General features: G+C 47.0%; 1 protein-coding gene across 1 annotated transcript; it reads right to left on the bottom strand.

Moving 5' to 3' along the window:
• Positions 1-1,775: 1,775 nt before the first annotated feature.
• On the bottom strand, positions 1,776-18,718 carry BDH1 (3-hydroxybutyrate dehydrogenase 1). Its single transcript, XM_078618176.1, has 6 exons — positions 18,454-18,718; positions 10,460-10,570; positions 8,804-8,945; positions 6,275-6,427; positions 4,797-5,074; positions 1,776-2,949 (listed from the first exon to the last, which is right to left on the bottom strand). Exons 1-6 carry the CDS (start codon positions 18,523-18,525, stop codon positions 2,752-2,754), a joined length of 954 nt encoding a protein of 317 aa, XP_078474302.1. The 5' UTR covers positions 18,526-18,718; the 3' UTR covers positions 1,776-2,751.
• Between the last annotated feature and the right edge of the window lie 673 nt (positions 18,719-19,391).

The following is a 19,391-nucleotide window of genomic DNA, read 5'->3' as shown; positions in this document are numbered from 1 at the left end:
TTGTGTTTAGCACTGTCAGTACTCGCCACGTCCCTCTGTGGTTTCACAAACGCGTTTGCACTTTAGTCGTTTGGGCTGCAGCATTCACAGGTTGCAAGGCGGGACGCAACGATGACAGACAAAGCTGCGGCGTGCCGCACCACTAAGGGGTTAATTCGGCCCAACATCTGAATGTAACTTCACGCTCCCTGCTTTCCGACGTACAACGTAACAGTGAAAGAAAATAAAGCGTGCAACAGAATATAATATTAAACCAATACGTAAAGAAGTTGGGGGGGGGGGGGATTTGAGCGAGACCTGTGAAAATAAGTTCGAAATAAAAATGTGCATGGAGCGGAGAATTCCAGTTTTTTTTTTCTTCCTCTTAGTCTCTTGACGTCAAAATTCTTTTTCAAGTGAGCATATTAAACAGGTAAGATTTGCAGGGGGTTTGTTTAACATTTCAAGTCAAGCGGTAGGTAACTCTGTTCTTTGCTGGACACATGCTCACGGCATCGATAACACAATGTTCTAAATAAAAAAAACTTAGTGCCCTTAATCACATTTTGGCCCTTTAACGGTACCTTAAAAAAAATTCAAACCACCTTCATTTTGCTTCGACAGCCATCTGGCCCGTGTCTTTCACACGTTAGTGGCTTAATTCGGAATAGTCTGGCGCACCCGGCTGGTATTGTGCGACGACGCTCAAATAATTTGCACGCCGTTCTGCCGTACGGCAGAGAAGTTACGAGCCTCACCACGGAGCAATACTTCTTCATCGTATAATTGTGGATGGAAACGGGGAAATAAGCAACGGGGACGTTAAATTTCGATTTAAAGCTTTCGTGACTGCAGGGATTCATCTTCTTGGTTCTTTCAGTAAAGTCACGTAGAAGGGAAATAATAAAATACAAATAAGAATACATCTTTTTATTATTTTATTATTTCCCTTCTACGTGACTTTACCGAAAGAACCAAGAAAACGGGGACGTTTTCATAAAGATGAGAACAACACTCGCCATTGTCAACAAACCATTTCGCAGTTTCATGGCGATTCAATTAAGTGGATTGCCACCAATCATGTTGTCCAAACATTAACCGACCTTCGAATTTTGCCGAGCTTCCTCGACTATTCTCAGGAGTTTTAAGTGCAAATTTTGTTTCACGGGGGGAGAGGTCTATTACCTTGTCATCCTCCGGTTTTGAGTGTAACGCCGCGAGAAAGCTTCGCCAGCGCGGAGCGGGCAAAATAACAAACGGTAACGTTTGAACCCGGAGACGATGGCTTCTTCGCGAGCCTCCCTTTTAAAACCGCGATCCCTTTTTTTCAAGTTAACATCCACGGCCGTTTCGCTTGAGCATGCACGACCGGCACATACATCGGAAGTGGCGAACACCGCGTCCCGGCAACGACTGCAAACGCTTTTTTTACAAAACGCCCAATTACTTGTGAGCAGTCAGAACTACCGATGCGGTTTCGGGTTGCGCCGCGTTTGCCGTTCGGCATGACGTCCCCAACGCATCGCTCCGCATGCCGCGAGAAAGTCTCTGGGAAGGGAACCGGCTGCGAGGGCTGTAAAGCACAACCGCCAATAGCTGCGCCGTCGATCCAACGCCCAGGTTATTTACACTACGCAACACCCCCCCTCTCCTCCCTCGTATCTTAACTGGGGCCGTTCCTCTTATCAGGTCATGACCTCAAAGACATTCTGAAAGGACGGATGCAGAAAACTCCCGACAGCGGGGGAAGACCTTTCAAGGCGGACGAGAATACATACGTGCAATTGTTTCGTGCCTTTTGCTTTGGTGCCATTTCTTTCATTTTTATTTTGCTCAGTAGTAGGGGTTTTCATTTGCTTGGTAGTGGCTGTATTTAGGACTTGGTCCTTATATATAATTAATGTACAACGTTATGGGCTGCAGTTAACGTGGACTACGCCAAACTAAATTCAGGTATTATCTCGGCATATGGGATGTAAACACTGTTATAGGGGTTACAGCGACACCACAGAGGGAGAAGTTGGGGGAAAACACGAAGCTATCGTCATCGCCATGGCTGTGAACGACACGAGGGTGCCGAGTGGCGGTGCGAGACGGGTTGGAGGCCAATGGGTGGTACCGTTCTGCAGATCACACACAGCCTATGGGCCTTCAACAGATCGTACGATCCCACGGCCTAAGGGCGTTCTGCAGACCGTACGATACCGCAGTCTACAGGCAGCTCGCTGCTGACATGAGGCCATAAATTTGGAAGTTATAAATACAAGTGTAAAATGTAACAAGTGCTGGAGACTTTTTAACGAGTGAATGTACCAGGTACTGTCCAGGTAACGTTTCTAAGAGTGGGCAGATATGAGTAAATATATTTTTTTGTCACGGGCGTCAGGCAAAGTGCACCTTTGTTAAGTTTCATCTTGGGCAATGGAATGCGGCGGGTGAGAATGAGAGGCGCGTACGGATAGGAACAGAAGCTAGTCATTGAAAAATCCTTTTGACTCCCGGGTGGCAAAGCACTGCACTCCCTACAGCGTGGATCTCGGAGGTAATTCCATGATAACTGCTTCCACGGACCACTGCTCTGCGAAGGTTTTCATCGTGAGACAACACCGATATCACACAATCAGGACGGAACTGGGTGGGTGTGGAGGGGAGGAAAAGACAAACTTTTGAAAATACACTTCCGCTATCCCAGCGCGTCCTGGCGTTCAGCCGGAGGACGCCCTCTTGGGCCGAGTGGGAACCCCAAGCGACGGGACAGGGGTCAGAGGGCAGCTACTTCTTCGAGAAGTAAATGCGGTCGGAGATGCCGGCGGGCAGGTGTGTGATGGCCTGCACGCGGGTCCACCAGTAGGCGTCCATCGGGGTGTAGCGCGTGAGCGGGAAGTACGATGTGAGCGCATCCTGGATGTCGTCGATGACGGGAGACACGTCCGTCGATCCGCCGCCGGTGTACGACAGCATGATGGTGACCTGCGGCGGTGGCGACATAGTCGACACAGTGACATAGCCGACACGGTGACATAGCCGACACGGTGACATAGCCGACACGGTGACATAGCCGACACGGTGACATAGCCGACACGGTGACATAGCCGGCACGGTGACATAGCCGACACGGTGACATAGCCGGCACGGTGACATAGCCGGCACGGTGACATAGCCGACACGACGACACTGCCAACAAACGGTGACATCCGAGCGCAAGTATCGACGAGGCTCGATTATTATTGCGATTCCCCGCTCTACGGGACGTCTGGCAAAAACAATGCACGAGCTGCGGCGTGTACAGAATTCCCTGCCACGTGTCGCGGTCGGGCGCTTACAAGATGCGACCGCGTCTGTCCAGTGCTTGCCGAGCCGCATTGGCTTCCGGTTGCCGAACGAATTTGTCAGAATCAGAATATTTATTTATACTCGAGGCTATCTGATGAACTAAAAATCTCTTTCAAAGAAGTCCAGTCGGGGCAGGTAAAAACGTTACAACAAACACCCATTACACACGCAGTGTTTGCCACAAATGAGCTGCAATACCTTGCGGAGCTCGTCAAGTAACACGCGAACCCCGGTCATTCTCGCAGCTGCAGCGGCGGCGGCTTTTGGCGAGCCATCTAACAAAGATGGTCACCGCATCGCGCGCTTTCAGATGCGTTTCTGCGGACGTCTGGAACGCCCTTCCGATATTAGGAAGCCACTGGAGCTATGCACTTTTCAATCATCGAGATTGAAAATCCATTGCTTTAGACCTGGTTTTTATGTTTAGTTTGTTGTCCTTCCCCCGCAACTCAGATTAAACACGGTTGGCTACGTACGGTGCGAAGGAAGTTCAACATGCACACATACAGTCAAGTGTATGAGGGTGCGGATAGACTGGAGTTTTGGGGTGGCATGCGACCAGGTATCGTGGATGTGTTGTTCCACATGCAGAAATATTTTAGGATGTCGCTGACCTACACAGAACCAGCTAAAATTAAGCCTCAAGCATAAGCCAACTGGTTGCAGACAGCACAAGGCTTTTCCCCACACCTCTGATTAGCACAGTTGGTTACGTACGGTGCAAAAGAAGTTCAACGTACAGCGCAACAGCGGAAACCACGCAGTGACGAAGTTGGCAATAATAAAGGCCTTAACCCATTCCGATGACGTAGCGCCGTTTTTTTAAGGACGTTGTACTCACCATAGAGATAGCTGGTGCCAACCTGTGCCACACGCCCTCCCGCATGGCCTTGTGGGAGCCTCGGTACCGATAAAGTTACTTTATTTTACACTATGAGACCTCCTTTACCAGTATCAACATATAGTAATAGGTTTTTACCCTTTTATCTGGTACAAAAACTGACACCTTTATACAAGGGATCATGTTTGCAATAACCACGACACAAGCAGTCAAAATGCAAACAAAAAGAAACTGATAATGATAAGCACTGTCCTTGAAGTTGATTGGTCCACACCCAAGACAGCTTTTCTTCGAGCCTAGGTTCCATTGGTGTTGGACCAGATGACGCCAAAAAGGCGTACAACTCAAAAACAGCGCACTATCAGAGTATTACTATTTATTTTAATTCTTACTTCATGTTCCGTTCCGATAAACAGCGGCGCTACGCCTCTCCAAATAAAACTAATGCCGAGTCGCTCGCGCGTTCCGAGATTCAGCGGTTTAACGGGACAACCACCCCGCCCACCCCCTGCAACTTGCAGACGTCTCGGAAGGGCAAAGGGTTTATTACGGTCGCACCTCGCCCGCAAAGAAGGCCACACGACGAGTGCAAGCGCGACGGCGACCGAAACATCGGCGGCGATCGAACGTCGTCGCGACTCACCTGGCGGTCGAAATACTCGCGCGTGTAATCGCTCTGCACTTGCGGTGGCATCTTGGCCCACATGCCGTCTGCGATCTCCTTGACGCGGTCCTCGCCGTACAGCGCCGTCGCCGCGATGAAGTTGCCCGGCTCCACGACGGACACCTTGACGCCCCAGCGCATCATCTCGTAGCGCAGGCAGTCGGAGAACGCCTCGATGCCGAACTTGGTGATGCAGTACGGGGAGCGCGCCGTGTTGCCCATGCGGCCCATCATGCTCGAGATGTTCACCACCCGCCCTGCGCGCGACCCAAAGCGACGGTCGTTAGCCGGGGTGCTTGCTTCGCGACGCTGCTGGGCGAAGGGTCTCCACCGGAGGGAGAGCCCCTATAGAGGGAATTTTGTCTGTATGTTGAACTTATTTCGCACCGTACGTACGCCAACCGTGATAATCGGAGGTGCGGGGGAAGGACAACATTTTGGCCTGCTCTTCCGTGCCGACCAGGTGTGGGATTACTCAGACTACTCTTTGACACACTTAATAGTCAGAACCCAGGATCTCAGCGGTATTAGCTCAGCGGTCTGATCCCTGAGTGACCTGGGCTCTTTGACATCCTTGTCGTCAGAGGTGGCTTCCTGGATCCGAACCCAGGATTTCAGCAGTGTCAGCTCAGCGCTCTGACCCCCAAGACACCCGGTGACATGCTTGTAGCTTTAGTATGTTCATAATGTTTTTTTGCTCGTCAATGACCACACACACACACACTTGTGTACCGTACAAAAAGTACTGGAAGTACAATATTCCCTCATTATTCGCGAGGGATACGTTCCGGAGATGCTTGTGAATAGCAGATTTTACGGATAAAGATATTGGCCTTAGAAAACCTTTTTTACGACTCTTTTGAATGAATTACCATAAATATATAAATAAGCTACTAAATACGTGGAAACTATCCTAATAACACATCTCTTTATCTCATCGCTCTATCTCTCTCTTGATGCAGTCGTGTAGAGCTGCGGGCGCGATTCACGGACAGCCAAAATCGCGGACAGCGAGTCCGTGAATAACGAGGGAATACCGTGTGCACAAGTAACAAAAACAAGTATAACCCGTAAAAACAAAGTTTTTCACTATAAATCCTTTATATGCGTGGCAGCTAGAGTCCTCTCGTCCTCTGGCTTGAGATGGCTGCCACCTATGGGTCAGATGATTGCATTGCACCATTAAGCAATTGGTAATTAAATATAATATTTTTGTCCTAAAAAGTGTAACATTTTGGAAAAAAATTTTCACGAACATTAATTGTCACGCACAACGAGTCTGTGTGCAAAATGTCAGCTCGATTGGATCACGGGAAGTGGGTTAAAAAACTACCGAAAGATTTGCACGGTCGTAAGCAAGCAAGCAAACTTAATAAAAAGGATTTTTAAAAAATAGACACTTTCCGGTTTAAGGAGCGACCGAATAAAATTGTGGCGCCGGACCGTGGGAGAATTACCGCGAGCTCGCCGGATGAGCGGCAGGCACGCCTTGGTGGTGCGCACGATGCCCCACAGATTCACCTCCGCCACGTTCTTGTAGGTCTCCATGGGCGTCCACTCGATCTCTCCAAACGTCGAGATCCCCGCGTTGTTCACCACGCCCCACAGGCCTAGGCGGCAAACCAGACGGGGGCAGGGGAGGGTTGAGACTTGTTGTTGCCAGTTGACTTGGCATCAGTCAGTTGGCATCAGTCAGTTGACTTTGCATCACAGTCAGTTGACTTGGCATCAGTCAGTTGACTTGGCATCACAGTCAGTTGACTTTGTATCACAGTCAGTTGACTTGGCATCAGTCAGTTGGCATCAGTCAGTTGACTTTGCATCACAGTCAGTTGACTTGGCATCAGTCAGTTGACTTTGTATCACAGTCTGTTGACTTGGCATCAGTCAGTTGGCATCAGTCAGTTGACTTGGCCACACAGTCAGTTGAATTGGCATCAGTCAGTTGACTTTGCATCACAGTCAGTTGACTTTGCATCACAGTCAGTTGACGACTTTGTATCACAGCCCGTTGACTTGGCATCAGTCAGTTGACTTGGCATTAGTCAGTTGACTTTGCATCACAGTCAGTTGACTTGGCATCACAGTCAGTTGACTTGGCATCAGTCAGTTGACTTGGCATCACAGTCAGTTGACTTTGTATCACAGTCTGTTGACTTTGTATCACAGTCTGTTGACTTTGCATCAGTCAGTTGGCATCAGTCAGTTGACTTGGCCACACAGTCAGTTGAATTGGCATCAGTCAGTTGACTTTGCATCACAGTCAGTTGACTTTGCATCACAGTCAGTTGACGACTTTGTATCACAGTCCGTTGACTTGGCATCAGTCAGTTGACTTGGCATCAGTCAGTTGACTTGGCATCAGTCAGTTGACTTGGCATCACAGTCAGTTGACTTGGCATCAGTCAGTTGACTTTGCATCACAGTCAGTTGACTTTGCATCACAGTCAGTTGACTTGGCATCAGTCAGTTGGCATCAGTCAGTTGGCATCAGTCAGTTGACTTGGCCACACAGTCAGTTGACGACTTTGTATCACAGTCAGTTGACTTGGCATCAGTCAGTTGACTTGGCATCAGTCAGTTGACTTTGCATCACAGTCAGTTGACTTGGCATCAGTCAGTTGACTTTGCATCACAGTCAGTTGACTTGGCATCAGTCAGTTGACTTGGCATTAGTCAGTTGACTTTGTATCACAGTCAGTTAACTTGGCCACAGTCAGTCAATTGACTTGGCCACACAGTCAGTTGACTTTGCACAGAGTTCATACTCACAGCAGAGGCTTTTGGCCAAGCCATTTCAGATGCGCTTCTGTGGCCGTCTGGAACGCTCTTCCCTTCCCATACTAGGAAGCCACTGGAGCTATGCACTTTGAAATCTAGATTGAAAATTAATTTCTTTAGAACTGCGTTTTGTGTTTAGTTTGTTGTCCTTCCCCCGCACCTCAGATTAAACACGGTTGGCTACGTACGGTGCGAAGGAAGTTCAACATGCACACATACAGTCAAGTGTATGAGTGTGCGGATAGACTGGAGTTTTGAGGTGGCATGCGACCAGGTATCGTGGATGTGTTGTTCCACGTGCAGAAATATTTTAGGGGTCGCTGACCTACACAGAACCAGCTAAAATTAAGCCTCAAGCATAAGCCAACTGGTTGAAAACTCAGACAGCGCGAGGCTTGGGCTTGAGCCAGTTCAAATGATCACGATTTGGGGGGTGGTGGAAGTTGTAAAAATTAAATGCGACACTCTTGATCAGTGAAATAGTTTTTCCTGCCCTTGTGGTGCACGTAATAATAAGTAGCGCGGACATCGTAACGACGCGCCGACTTGCAAGCCGGGTCGCTGGCCCGCGCGGCCTATCGGCGAGATGTTCACTCCCTCGCCTGGTATACAGGAGGTCATGAGTTCGATCCGGACCCTGACGCCAGTATATTTGGAGTTTGCACGCTCTCCCCGTGGTTGCGTGGATTTTTTTTCCGGGTCCTCCGGATTTTCCCTCCACATTTAGAATCAACGTCACGCGTTTGAGAGTAATTCGGCTGCCATAAATGTCCACGTGATGAGCCACTTCGTTGAGCTATCATTTCTGATGGCCAGGTCGCTTCTTGAAAAAGAGCTGCATCAGCTCAGCGGGCCTTAACTGAATTTTGATTTAAAGCTTTCTTGACTGCAGGGATTCATATTCTTGGTTCTTTTGGTAAAGTCACGTTGAAGGGAAATAATAAAATAGTATTTATATAAAAAAAAAATTATCACGACGTTTCGACTGCAACACAAGCAATCATCATCAGGTGTGAAATCCACAGCAAGAAATCCACAGCAAGAAAATGTTCTTGCTGTGGATTTCACACCTGATGACGATTGCTTGTGTTGCAGTCGAAACGTCGTGAGAATTTTTATTGTTTTATATTTATATTATTTTATTATTTCCCTTCTACGGGCCTTAACTGGTAAAATAAATCAAACTCTCCGTGCCGCTCTCTCACCGTCCTCAGGGTCGGGTAGGCTGCTCCTGATGAATTCGACGGCCTTCGCGACCTCGTCGTCACTCGCCACGTTCATCTGCACGACCTTTAGCCTCTCCGACTTCACCGCCTCCAGCTGCTTGGCGCCGTCGCCTCCCTTGTCCTGGTGGAGAACGGTAACGGTTTCAAACGGGATCGGGGCAATGCAACAATTCGCCGAATTAGTATAGAAATTGATAACACTGGTCAACACAGTTTTTCTGGCGTAAGGTATTCCAACGGTTTCAATGTAATTTTGGGGTGCTACTTCCAAATCTGGCATCAGTTTTTGTCCATCACATCAGGTTTTTGAGATATCAAATATTGCATTTTCAATAAAAACTGCAGAAGAAAAATATTAAATAAATGTGGATATCTACATAAAATGATATTATAAACACACTATCCTAAAAATACAGCACCATATTTTAACACTAAAGCAGTCACTGACTCGAAACAACTTGCAATCATAAGTGACAGAGTTAATTTCGGGTAAAATCAATTAAAATGGGGTATGCCGATAGCATAAAAATGAGATGTGAGAGCAAATTAGTCTAAAACAGCTGCAATAGTCCAGGCCAGAAAAAAATGTTTTTTTTTCTGTTGACCAGTGTTATTATTATTTATGGATTCGTACGTGCTGTGTGGAGTGGGTTCCCGTGACCCCTGCAGCCACTGGAGGTGGTGTTTACTTCACAATAATGAATTCGAAGCTAAACTAAAATTTTTATTTACCAGATCCACTGACCTGTACAGATCTTTTTAAGATGTAACCTGGCCACAAATGATAGCCCAATGAAGTAGCTTATCGCGTGGAAATTTATAGCAGCCAAATACTCTAAACGCACGTTGATTCTAATGTGGAAAACCGGAGGGCCTGGGAAAAAATCCACACGACCACGGGGAAAACACGCAAACTCCAAATATACAGGCGTCAGGGTCGGGATTGAACCCACGACTTCCTGTATACCAGGCGAGGTAGTTAACATCTCATAGCCACCGTGATGATGATGAGAGGGAGAGACACGCAAACTCAAAATATACAGCAGCAGGCGTCAGGGTCGGGATTGAACCCACGACTTCCTGTATACCAGGCGAGGTAGTTAACATCTCATAGCCACCGTGATGATGATGAGAGGGAGAGACACGCAAACTCAAAATATACAGCAGCAGGCGTCAGGGTCGGGATTGAACCCACGACTTCCTGTATACCAGGCGAGGTAGTTAACATCTCGCCATCTCGGCAGCATATAATTTTAGAACAGCACCACGACCCTGAAACGTGACAATTCATCTCATTATGGTGGGGTGGGGGGTGGAGTGAATCAATAATATATCCAAATAAATTATCCACCTGGCAGTAGACTTATAAAAAAAAAAGAGGCTGTACATGTACATAGTCATGAAAGTCAACGTTGACTTAACAAACAAATAAAAAAAAGAAAAGCGACAGTTATCTGATGGCACGCTTTCAATTCATTCCAAAGGATCCAAAACCAGTTTGGAAAGGCTTATTCATCTCGTAAGAAAGGAAACCGAGGAGCGGGTAAACTGCATTGCCTTGCACAGTTCTGGGTTGGCTGGGCTCAAAACAACAAGAACAAAAAAAACCCACTGCAACGTCACTGTGACTTGCACCTTCAGGAGGCATCCGGCGAAGATTTTGAAGCCCTTTGAGTGCAGGTGCTGCGCGAGTGACAGTCCAAAGCCGGAGTCGCATCCCGTCACCAGCACAGACTTGTCCCGGATCTGTATCACACACGCACGCACGCACGCACACGCACGTAAGAAATATATATATCTATATAAATGCACTCGCGTAATTCTGTAACGCTTCCAAAAATTAACTTTGGTTTGGCCATGTTTGTTTGTTGTAGTACGGAGTTAGACCGATGGCTTTAATCTAAGTTGTCTTGTGGTTGTTGTTGTTGTTTGACTTGCATCCCACTGGGATTTTTGCACACAGCGTTGGTGTACGGTGCTTTTTCTGGAAGACTTTGCTGTTTTTTCCTGGATTTTTCTGTTTGCGCGTAGTCACTTTAAGATGTTTTTTTGTTCATGTTTTTGTTTGTTGCGGTTGCACCCGATTTAAGAGCCGAATGGCTCACAGGGCTATACCATCTTCTTGGTTCTTTCGGTAAAGTCACGTAGAAGGAAATAATAAAATAATAAAAATAAAACATAATAAAATAATTCTCACGACGTTTTACCAAATAAGTGAAAACTGAAACTGAAAAACTTGTCCTCCGACGTATTTAATTAGCAATAAAAATGGAGGCCTTCACACAAGGTGTGCAAACACAAGGTGAGTTTGCAAACACAAGGTGAGTTTGCAAACACATTTCTTGAGAACTTTAAAAAACCTTGTGTTTGCACACTCATTTCTCTGGAACCCCCGGCACGCACCCGTACCTCTGATTAGCACGTACGGTGCTAAATAAGTTCAACGTACGTACAAGAAGCACGTGGCCGTAGGCCCCGATGAGACATCGGGTCTCGGATGGCGGTTCTGCCGGGAAGGGCGTGCGTTTACCCCGCGATCAAAGTGACCGGTCTTCTATAAACTCGCCGAGAAGCAACACAACCTCATCCCAAAGTTGAATCCACATTGGAATCATGTTTACCAGATAGACACCGTGACCCCCATGTGACGGAAAGACGGACACGTCTAAAATGCATGAACGCTTTCAACCTTCACTGGAAAGTGCAAAAACACAGGATTAGTCGTACAGAGTGAATCCAGTCCAGGCAACTCTCCACAGTCCATTACAAACGCGTTCTATTTAAATGCTAATTAGGCCAATGCACACTCCAAGCACCTGACGGTTAATAAAACTGTGATAGAAAATTGTATCGTGGTGAATCGTGAGGACTGTAGTTGAGAAACACTGCGAAAAACTGCACAGACAGGTACTGTTATCATAGCAACTATCAAGGTCAGCATGACACGGGCAGCGGTGAGGTGGTAGCAAGTCCCGTGCACATCCGACCGCCTCCGTCTGCCTCAGCGATGATGCTCAGGCGCTGTAGGGGCCCGGGACACGTACAGAGATCACACGCCAGCGATGGTGTGTGTGCATCGTGGCAAAGAAAACTTACTTAACCCGGGGTCGCTGTCTGTATAGGGGGTACATTTTGGTGCCTCGAAGTGCACCCCCTATACAGACACGTCATTTATTTTCCATTCAACTACCATACGTACTACATGCGACGTCCTCGAGATCTAAAACGTACGTATACGCCAGAGGTCGCAACCGGGTACCCGATACCCGTACCCTACCCGATACCCGGCTACCTGTACCCGGCCGGGTACGGGTACCCGTTTGCGACCCTGGTGCGGCCGGGTACGGGTAAGGAATCAAAACCGGTTTGCGACCTCTGGTATACACCTTCTCATTGCGAGGCGGCAGAGGGCAGAGCATTAAAAAAATGCTGCACTGTACTTCTATGTTCCCCAGCATTCCGCAAGCCGCAAGTGACCAATGCGCCCAAGTCCGTGTAAACTCTTCGCCACGACTCTACAATGGCACGGGGGAGAAAAGACCCTCATCCAACAGCGGATTCACGATACACACATTTAAAGTGTAGGCCCATTTTTCGATTTAAAGCTTTCGCGACTGCAGGGATTCATCTTCTTGGTTCTTTCGGTAAAGTCACGTAGAAGGGAAATAATAAAATAATAAATAATAAACCATAATAAAATAATTCTCACGACGTTTCGGCCACAACGCAAGTAGCCGTCCTCAGGTGGAGAACAGGTCTGTCGAGGAGACAGAGTCTTCAGACTCTGTCCAGGAGACAGACTCTGTCTCCGCGTTGTGGCCGAAACGTCGTGAGAATTATTTTATTATGTTTTTTTTTCCATTCTACGTGACTTTACCGAAAGAACCAAGAAGATGTAGGCCCATTTGTTCACGTTTGACTTGCCGCGGCAGGGCGCGCGTGCCGACGCAACCGTCTGGAACGCGCCACCAAGGTTAGGACGGAGAGCCGCAGGGAACCCGTACAGTATTAAGAGGGCCGCCCCCATTGCTCGCCTGGCCTCATCCACGGTCCTTGGCTATAAATAGTCTCCAGCGATGACGGCAGCCGGCCGAGGCAAAACGTAAGCAGGCATTTTCTTGCTCGAATGGGGAAGAGGCGAGGGGGGAGGAAGGTGCCAAATGTCACGGCTTGTGGACGTCATTTTGAACCTGAATGACCCAACTTTGATCTTGAAACTGGTGGTGGGGGGCAGCACACATGCATAGCTCTGTTCGTCATTCCTCGCTGCTGCAAGAGGGCCCCGCCGCCCCCTTCCCACACCGCGACGGCAGTGCGGAGGGGTGGTTTATTTGAGCACACTTCGCCATGTTTGGTCAGTTGCGGGTTGGTCAAAGCGTGGAGCAACAGCAGTACAAACATTTCGATTTCTGCACTGCCCTTTGGCTTGGTGGGGGGGGGACACAGAAAGGGAAAATAAGCAGTTGTGTTCTGCGTGATACCCGACGTTTCAGTTCCAGAAGGAGCCCAGCACATGTAGCTAAACGTCGGGACATATTGTCAAACAACACATGGTACGTACTCTTTGTTTTTTTTGGTAATGTCACGTAGGTAAAAAAATCTAATAAAATAAATGAAAACAACTAAATTAAATCACGACGTTTCGGGCGCAACATAAGCGTCCTTCAGGCTTGTGTTGCGCCAGAAACGTCGTGATTTAATTTAGTTGTTTTCATTTATTTTATTAGATTTTTTACCTACGTGACTTTACCGAAAAAACCAAAGAGTATGAATCCTTGCAGTCACGAAAGCTTCAAATCTAGAACACATGGTACGACCAGAAAACACATTGCAGCGAAGCGAGACTCCTATTATCCGGGGCGATGGTCTAGACACACAATCCTATTATCGGCGTTAAAATGCACTCCCCGTTGTCTGCGCACGTATGGGATAAGCTCATGTCCAACTCATGGCACAGCCAAATTGTACCCTTGGAGCAATAACCACAATGGTTTTAGACTCGCCCACACGGTACACAATGTACGCACACCTGACTGGCAGTCGAGCATTTATGTCCCTATGGGAGCAGAGGTGAAGGACCCGGCACTTAACAGCAGTAAAACATCACCTGGTGTCTGCAATCTAGACTAAATGGTGTACCACGCTCTTTGCAAAAGGCGATATTGCTGCCCTGTGGAGATCAATTCCTCAATCACCCTGCAAGCCCTTTATCATCACTACACATGGTACGATTGGCATCCCACGTCCCAGCCACTCTTATACCCCTTTCACCCTGGCCCATCCAAACCAAACCAGCGAGAAGCCTCCCCGGCATGTATGGTTTTTTCACCGACTACTCGTCTTTCCAAGCCAGAACCAATCCGTGATGTCGCTGGCCTCATGAGGAGACATCTGGATCTGGCTCGAAGCCAAGCAGGGCCAGGGGGCGGAGCTACCGACTCGAAGGGAAATAATAAAATAATATAAATATAAAAAAAATGTATCACGACGTTTCGACTGCAACACAAGCAATCATCATCAGGTGCGAAAACCACAGCAATTTGAAAATGTGGCGGAAACGTGAGAATTTTTATTGTTTTATTTTTATTTTATTATTTCCCTTCTACGTGACTTTACCGAACGAACCAAGAATATGTGTTGATTTTCAATTTAAAGCTTTCGTGAAGAAATCCACAGCAAGAAAATGTTCTTGCTGTGGATTTCACACCTGATGACGATTGCGCGTGTAATGTTAGTCGGTACACTGCGTGGACACAGCATCACCGCACCATCTACGTGTGACTCGTACATGTTTATTGCAAGTGGCACCAGCAGCTCGGCTCAGCTTCCACAGTGGAAAACGATCTGGCACCTTCCGAGCCGGCACAGCCCAGAAGCAGTTCGCGTTGTACAGTGGAAAAATAAGTGAAAGAAGCAAGTCTACCGCATAGATTTGAGCGGTTGTGCTAGTTCACACAACAAAGGCTCATTCATTCCTAACAGCGTGCTTCAGCCGCACCGAACCTCACAAAAAAATAATATTCAGGGCCTACCTTGGCCCTGAATATTATTTTCAACCAGTATATATACAAATACTGTGTTCTTGGAATTTCTCTCACTTGATACAGCTATCGTGCTGTGACGGTTCCACCTGAAGACGGAAGCTTGTGTTGCCTCCGAAACGTCGTGATTTTTATTTTATTTTTTACTTTTATTAATTTTTTACCTACGTGACTTTACCGAAAAAAACTAAGAATATGAATCCTTGCAGTCACGAAAGCTTCAAATCTAGAATGTGCTGTAAAGGTCTGGCGATGCATGTTTTTGTAGTTGCTCAGATCGAAACGCCCGTTGCTCAAGGCTTGATGTCCTACGTTGCATTCCCAGCACGTAGAAGTGGATAGTTCCTGAAAATGCTTCCGAACATGTGGCATGAACCGTCGGATGCACGCATTAAAAAACACGTTGGCGAGCCTCCCGTAAAGCCCCCCCACCCACGAACGCTCAAATCTTTAGGTTAAACATTCGGGAGAATCTTTTAACGGCCGGGTTAACCATTCACTCACGACAGATTCCGGTCTCAAGAGAATTGCGGTGACGGGGCACGACAAATTTAACGGGAGCTCAATTCGCAAGCGGCAATGCTGAGTGGATGGTGGAAAATGTTGGCAGAGGGAAATGAGGTGTGGCTGGCATGCAGGGAAACTATTGGCAGTGGGTAAGACCACTGGTAAGGGAGAGTTCACCAAATTCTACCATTTCATATCCCAACACTTTCCATCCACGGTGGACCCCACCTCAGGTCTCACGCACCTCTTCTTAGCTTGACCCAATTTTGAGATTCAAGAATGACCTTAACTTTGAAACAGTTCGGATTTTCACAGTGATAAACTAATTGGGGAATTTGACTTTTTATTGAAAAAGTTAATTTTTATTCTTTCGGTTCCATGCACACAGACTGTAAAAACCAACCATGAAATATTGAATTTCCCACTCCCAAAAAAAGTATTCACAACACTATTTTCACGAAGGCCTTCCCAAGCCTCATGGGCCATACTTCATCACAACGCTGATCCATGCGGGCTGATGAGGTGGGTGGGGGAGCAGACGGCTTCAAACATCATCCACCACTGCTGTTAAGCGTGGCCGGAATTGAACTCGTGCGGCAAGGTTCTTAACACAGTGCGCTAATCACTGTCCCCCCCCCCCTCCTATAATACTTTGAGAGCGATACACGGTAATATATTCAATAACTTTAAATGAATGATGAGTGTCCATTGTACCGTGCCAGTAGTGTAGAATTGGGGTTAACATTTCCTTTAATTGCCATGCCACTTCTGGCAATGTATTGCCGAGAGCCTGGATCATTAACGCCACGGATCCATCAGTATCGGTCGCTGAGATTTGTAATCAAAGTGCCAACAGATGTGGAGGAGTGAATTGTACATTGTGTGTGTGTGTGTCACAGACAAGGCCAACGGGGCTGCTAGGGTGAGAGTTAATCTGGGTTCAACTCAGCCTAGACAATGTCACATCTCTCAACGTGGTTTGTCACTGCATGCCAGAGGTGCTAACAGCTCATGATTTAGGTTGGATACCAACGTGGGCTGTACAGTAAACTTCCACCTATACTCTCTTGCAAACTCAACCGCAAACACTTTGCATTGTGTAGAAAAAAAAGTTAAACAATGTCAGACCGTTGAAAATAAATAAAATATTTTTTTTGGGACTCGACGATAGTGGACTTTCATTTGCTTATCAGCTATGTGGTTGTACACTTTGCCTGAAGGGCCTTCTGACACGCTATTCAACTCCAATTCCAGCCACTGTCTGGCATCAACCCAAGGTCAAATCGCTTCCAGCCCCATTATTAAAGGGCCAAAAGAATTTCGCGGAAAATAATTACAATTATCTCAAATTGTAAGTGTGTGGGGGTGGGTAGGATTTTGTGTGTTACGTTTACACAAAATTACTTGCGAAGATTGATTGCCAGTGTTATGCCAACACGGGCAACCCACACACGTGTGCCACTGAAAACATTCACAAGTTTAACACGGAGCCGGCTTTCGTGACCAATATCATCCATAATACAGGGGGTTAGATAGCGTAAATATAAATGTGGTTAATACCGCACTGAAAAGTACAATAAACACTCGAACTTTACATTTCACTTAAAAGTCCGAATGAAGAAACGAACCACACCAATTGTACATCAAGTTTGGGATAAAGATCCCATTTCAGTTATCCACAGTAGTTAAGAATAGAGCATTCTATCATGCAATACAATTGTCATGCTTAAACATGTTGGGCGAGGTGCGGTTATACTCCACACAATGTTATTCCTGAACCAGCAGTAGAAATTCCACGTTCGTGTGACGGGAGCACGTACATCCACACTTGTACAATACAACGAATGGCTCTAATGTGTACAGCTATCGTCATGTGTTGCCACCTTACTGATGATGATGGTGTTAGGGGTAGAGGAGGTACTGTAATGATGAATGTGATGATAGTGATGATGATATCGGCTTGACCTTCACCAATTCACATTCTCTTATCTCACCAAGTTAAGCATGAGGCTCTACAACTTCAACTATTTGTACTGCAAACTTCACGATCAACGTACTGTATTCTACAATCATGAGTATAATACTAAAGACAATTCCAACAGCTGTTACATCTAATTCAAGCCGGGGAAAAAATAGCAATTATAACTAAATAAGATAATCTTCTTGTTTCTTTCGGTAAAGTCACGTAGAAGGGAAATAATAAATTAATAAAAATAAAGCAATAAACTATTTATTTTATTAAATAAAACATAATAAAAGAAGAATTGTATTATGTTTTATTTTTATTATTTTATTATTTCCCTTCTACGTGACTTTAACGAAAAAACCAAGAAGATGAATCCCTGCAGTCACGAAAGCTTTAAATCGAAATTTAATAAGATTAGTCATTCCATAAAATCGACTTTAAAAGGATGCACTTTGTACGTCGTCCTGTTATCACGTAAGAAGCATTATAATTTACGGTATGAATATTACACATTACCCAACATCAGTACCCAATGAACTGCATTTAAATAGCCGTACGTTTAAGTTGCAACAGTACAGGATGCTAGACCAATTAATGATGTTAAAAAGAGACACAAAACCGACCGCCTTTGTCTCCCCCAGTTCATAACCACGTTCGCTTGAGGCCTGAGATTCAGCCGACCTAAAGGTGATGATGCCCAGACCAAGTTTCAATTCAACTATCCACAGATACCAACAACTGTGCCATTATAAACACGTACATCATCATCACATCACACACACAAGCACGAGTTAGCGAGCAACTATTAAGGCCACGACTGCACACGTGGCGTGGATCGGACAGTACGCGCCCGACCGCCTTTGTCTCCCCGCAGGGTGCCCACCACCAAAGCACTGCAAGGTTACTGTACAACGAGGCCAAGTGGATCTAGGCGCGGCCCAGGGTTTTTGTTGTGTGAACCGAGCGCGCTAACCATTGCACCACCGCTCGCCGTCACCACCACCAATGTTAATCGATACACAAGCGCTGTTACATTAATCTCAACGCGGTTTGCAAGACGACCATCACAACAACAACAACAACCACAGGCTGTTACTGCTGTTGGTGTTGTTTACCTTCTTAGCTGGAATGTTGGGACGAATGTTCCTCCAAAACTTGGCCAGAGCGAGGATCTTGTCTGCCGCCATTTTAAACCCGATGTGCCGTGAATTATTTTATAATTATTTTCTCTTTCTTTTTAAACAAATGTAAATGTATTTTAATATATATCGACAATATTGTTTAGTTTCGTTAATGTTAAGATTTTGCTGCCGCTGCTGATGTTGCTATAAACGCGCCTCTGCGGTGTACGTGCAGTGTGCGCGGCGCTATAATGGATCGGGCGACACCCACCGACGTTTCACCCCACCCCCTCCTCAATGCGGTGATGGTGATTGGCTGGGAGGGGAGCGGTGGCGCAGCGGTTAGCGCCGCTGCTGCGCTTACGAACCTCCCCCGCGCTCACGGCGATCAACATCGGTGACGATTATCTGGCCTGCCCCTAGGTCCACTCAGCCTTAAACGAGTACCCCGTCTGGTGTGTAGTAAAAATCGCCGCTAGGGAGACAAAGGCGGCCGGGCGTGGTGTTGGCCACCCACCCCCTCGTGTGCCGTGCCGGCCTTAATAGGTGCTCGCTAACAGCACTTGCCCCTACAGGCTAGACGGGGGATCTTTGTCTTTGATTGGGTGGAGAGAGCGGTGGTGCAGTGGTTAGCACGCTGCTGTGCTTAGGGACCCCGGCGATCCGAATTCGATTCCCGCTCACGACCAACACCAGAGGCCCAGGACCAGAGCCCGTGCTGGGCCTCCCCATAGGTTGACTCGGCCTGAAATGAGTTACCTGTTGCGGTGTTGTGTAGTAAACAACGCCAGTGTGGGGGGGGAGAGACAAAGACGGCCGGGTGTGGTGCTGGCCGTACCGGCCTTCATAGGTGCTGCTACTCGCTCACAGCAACTTTCCCCCGGTTAGCTACGTACGGTGCGAAAGAAGTTCAACATACGTACATAGACTCA

Source organism: Lampetra planeri, chromosome 56 (assembly GCF_965212315.1).
Source record: "Lampetra planeri chromosome 56, kcLamPlan1.2.h2, whole genome shotgun sequence".
In the NCBI taxonomy this organism is placed as follows: Eukaryota; Metazoa; Chordata; class Hyperoartia; order Petromyzontiformes; family Petromyzontidae; genus Lampetra; species Lampetra planeri.
The sequence above is the reverse complement of the archived record's forward strand: the minus strand, read 5'-3'. Positions and strand labels throughout refer to the sequence as shown.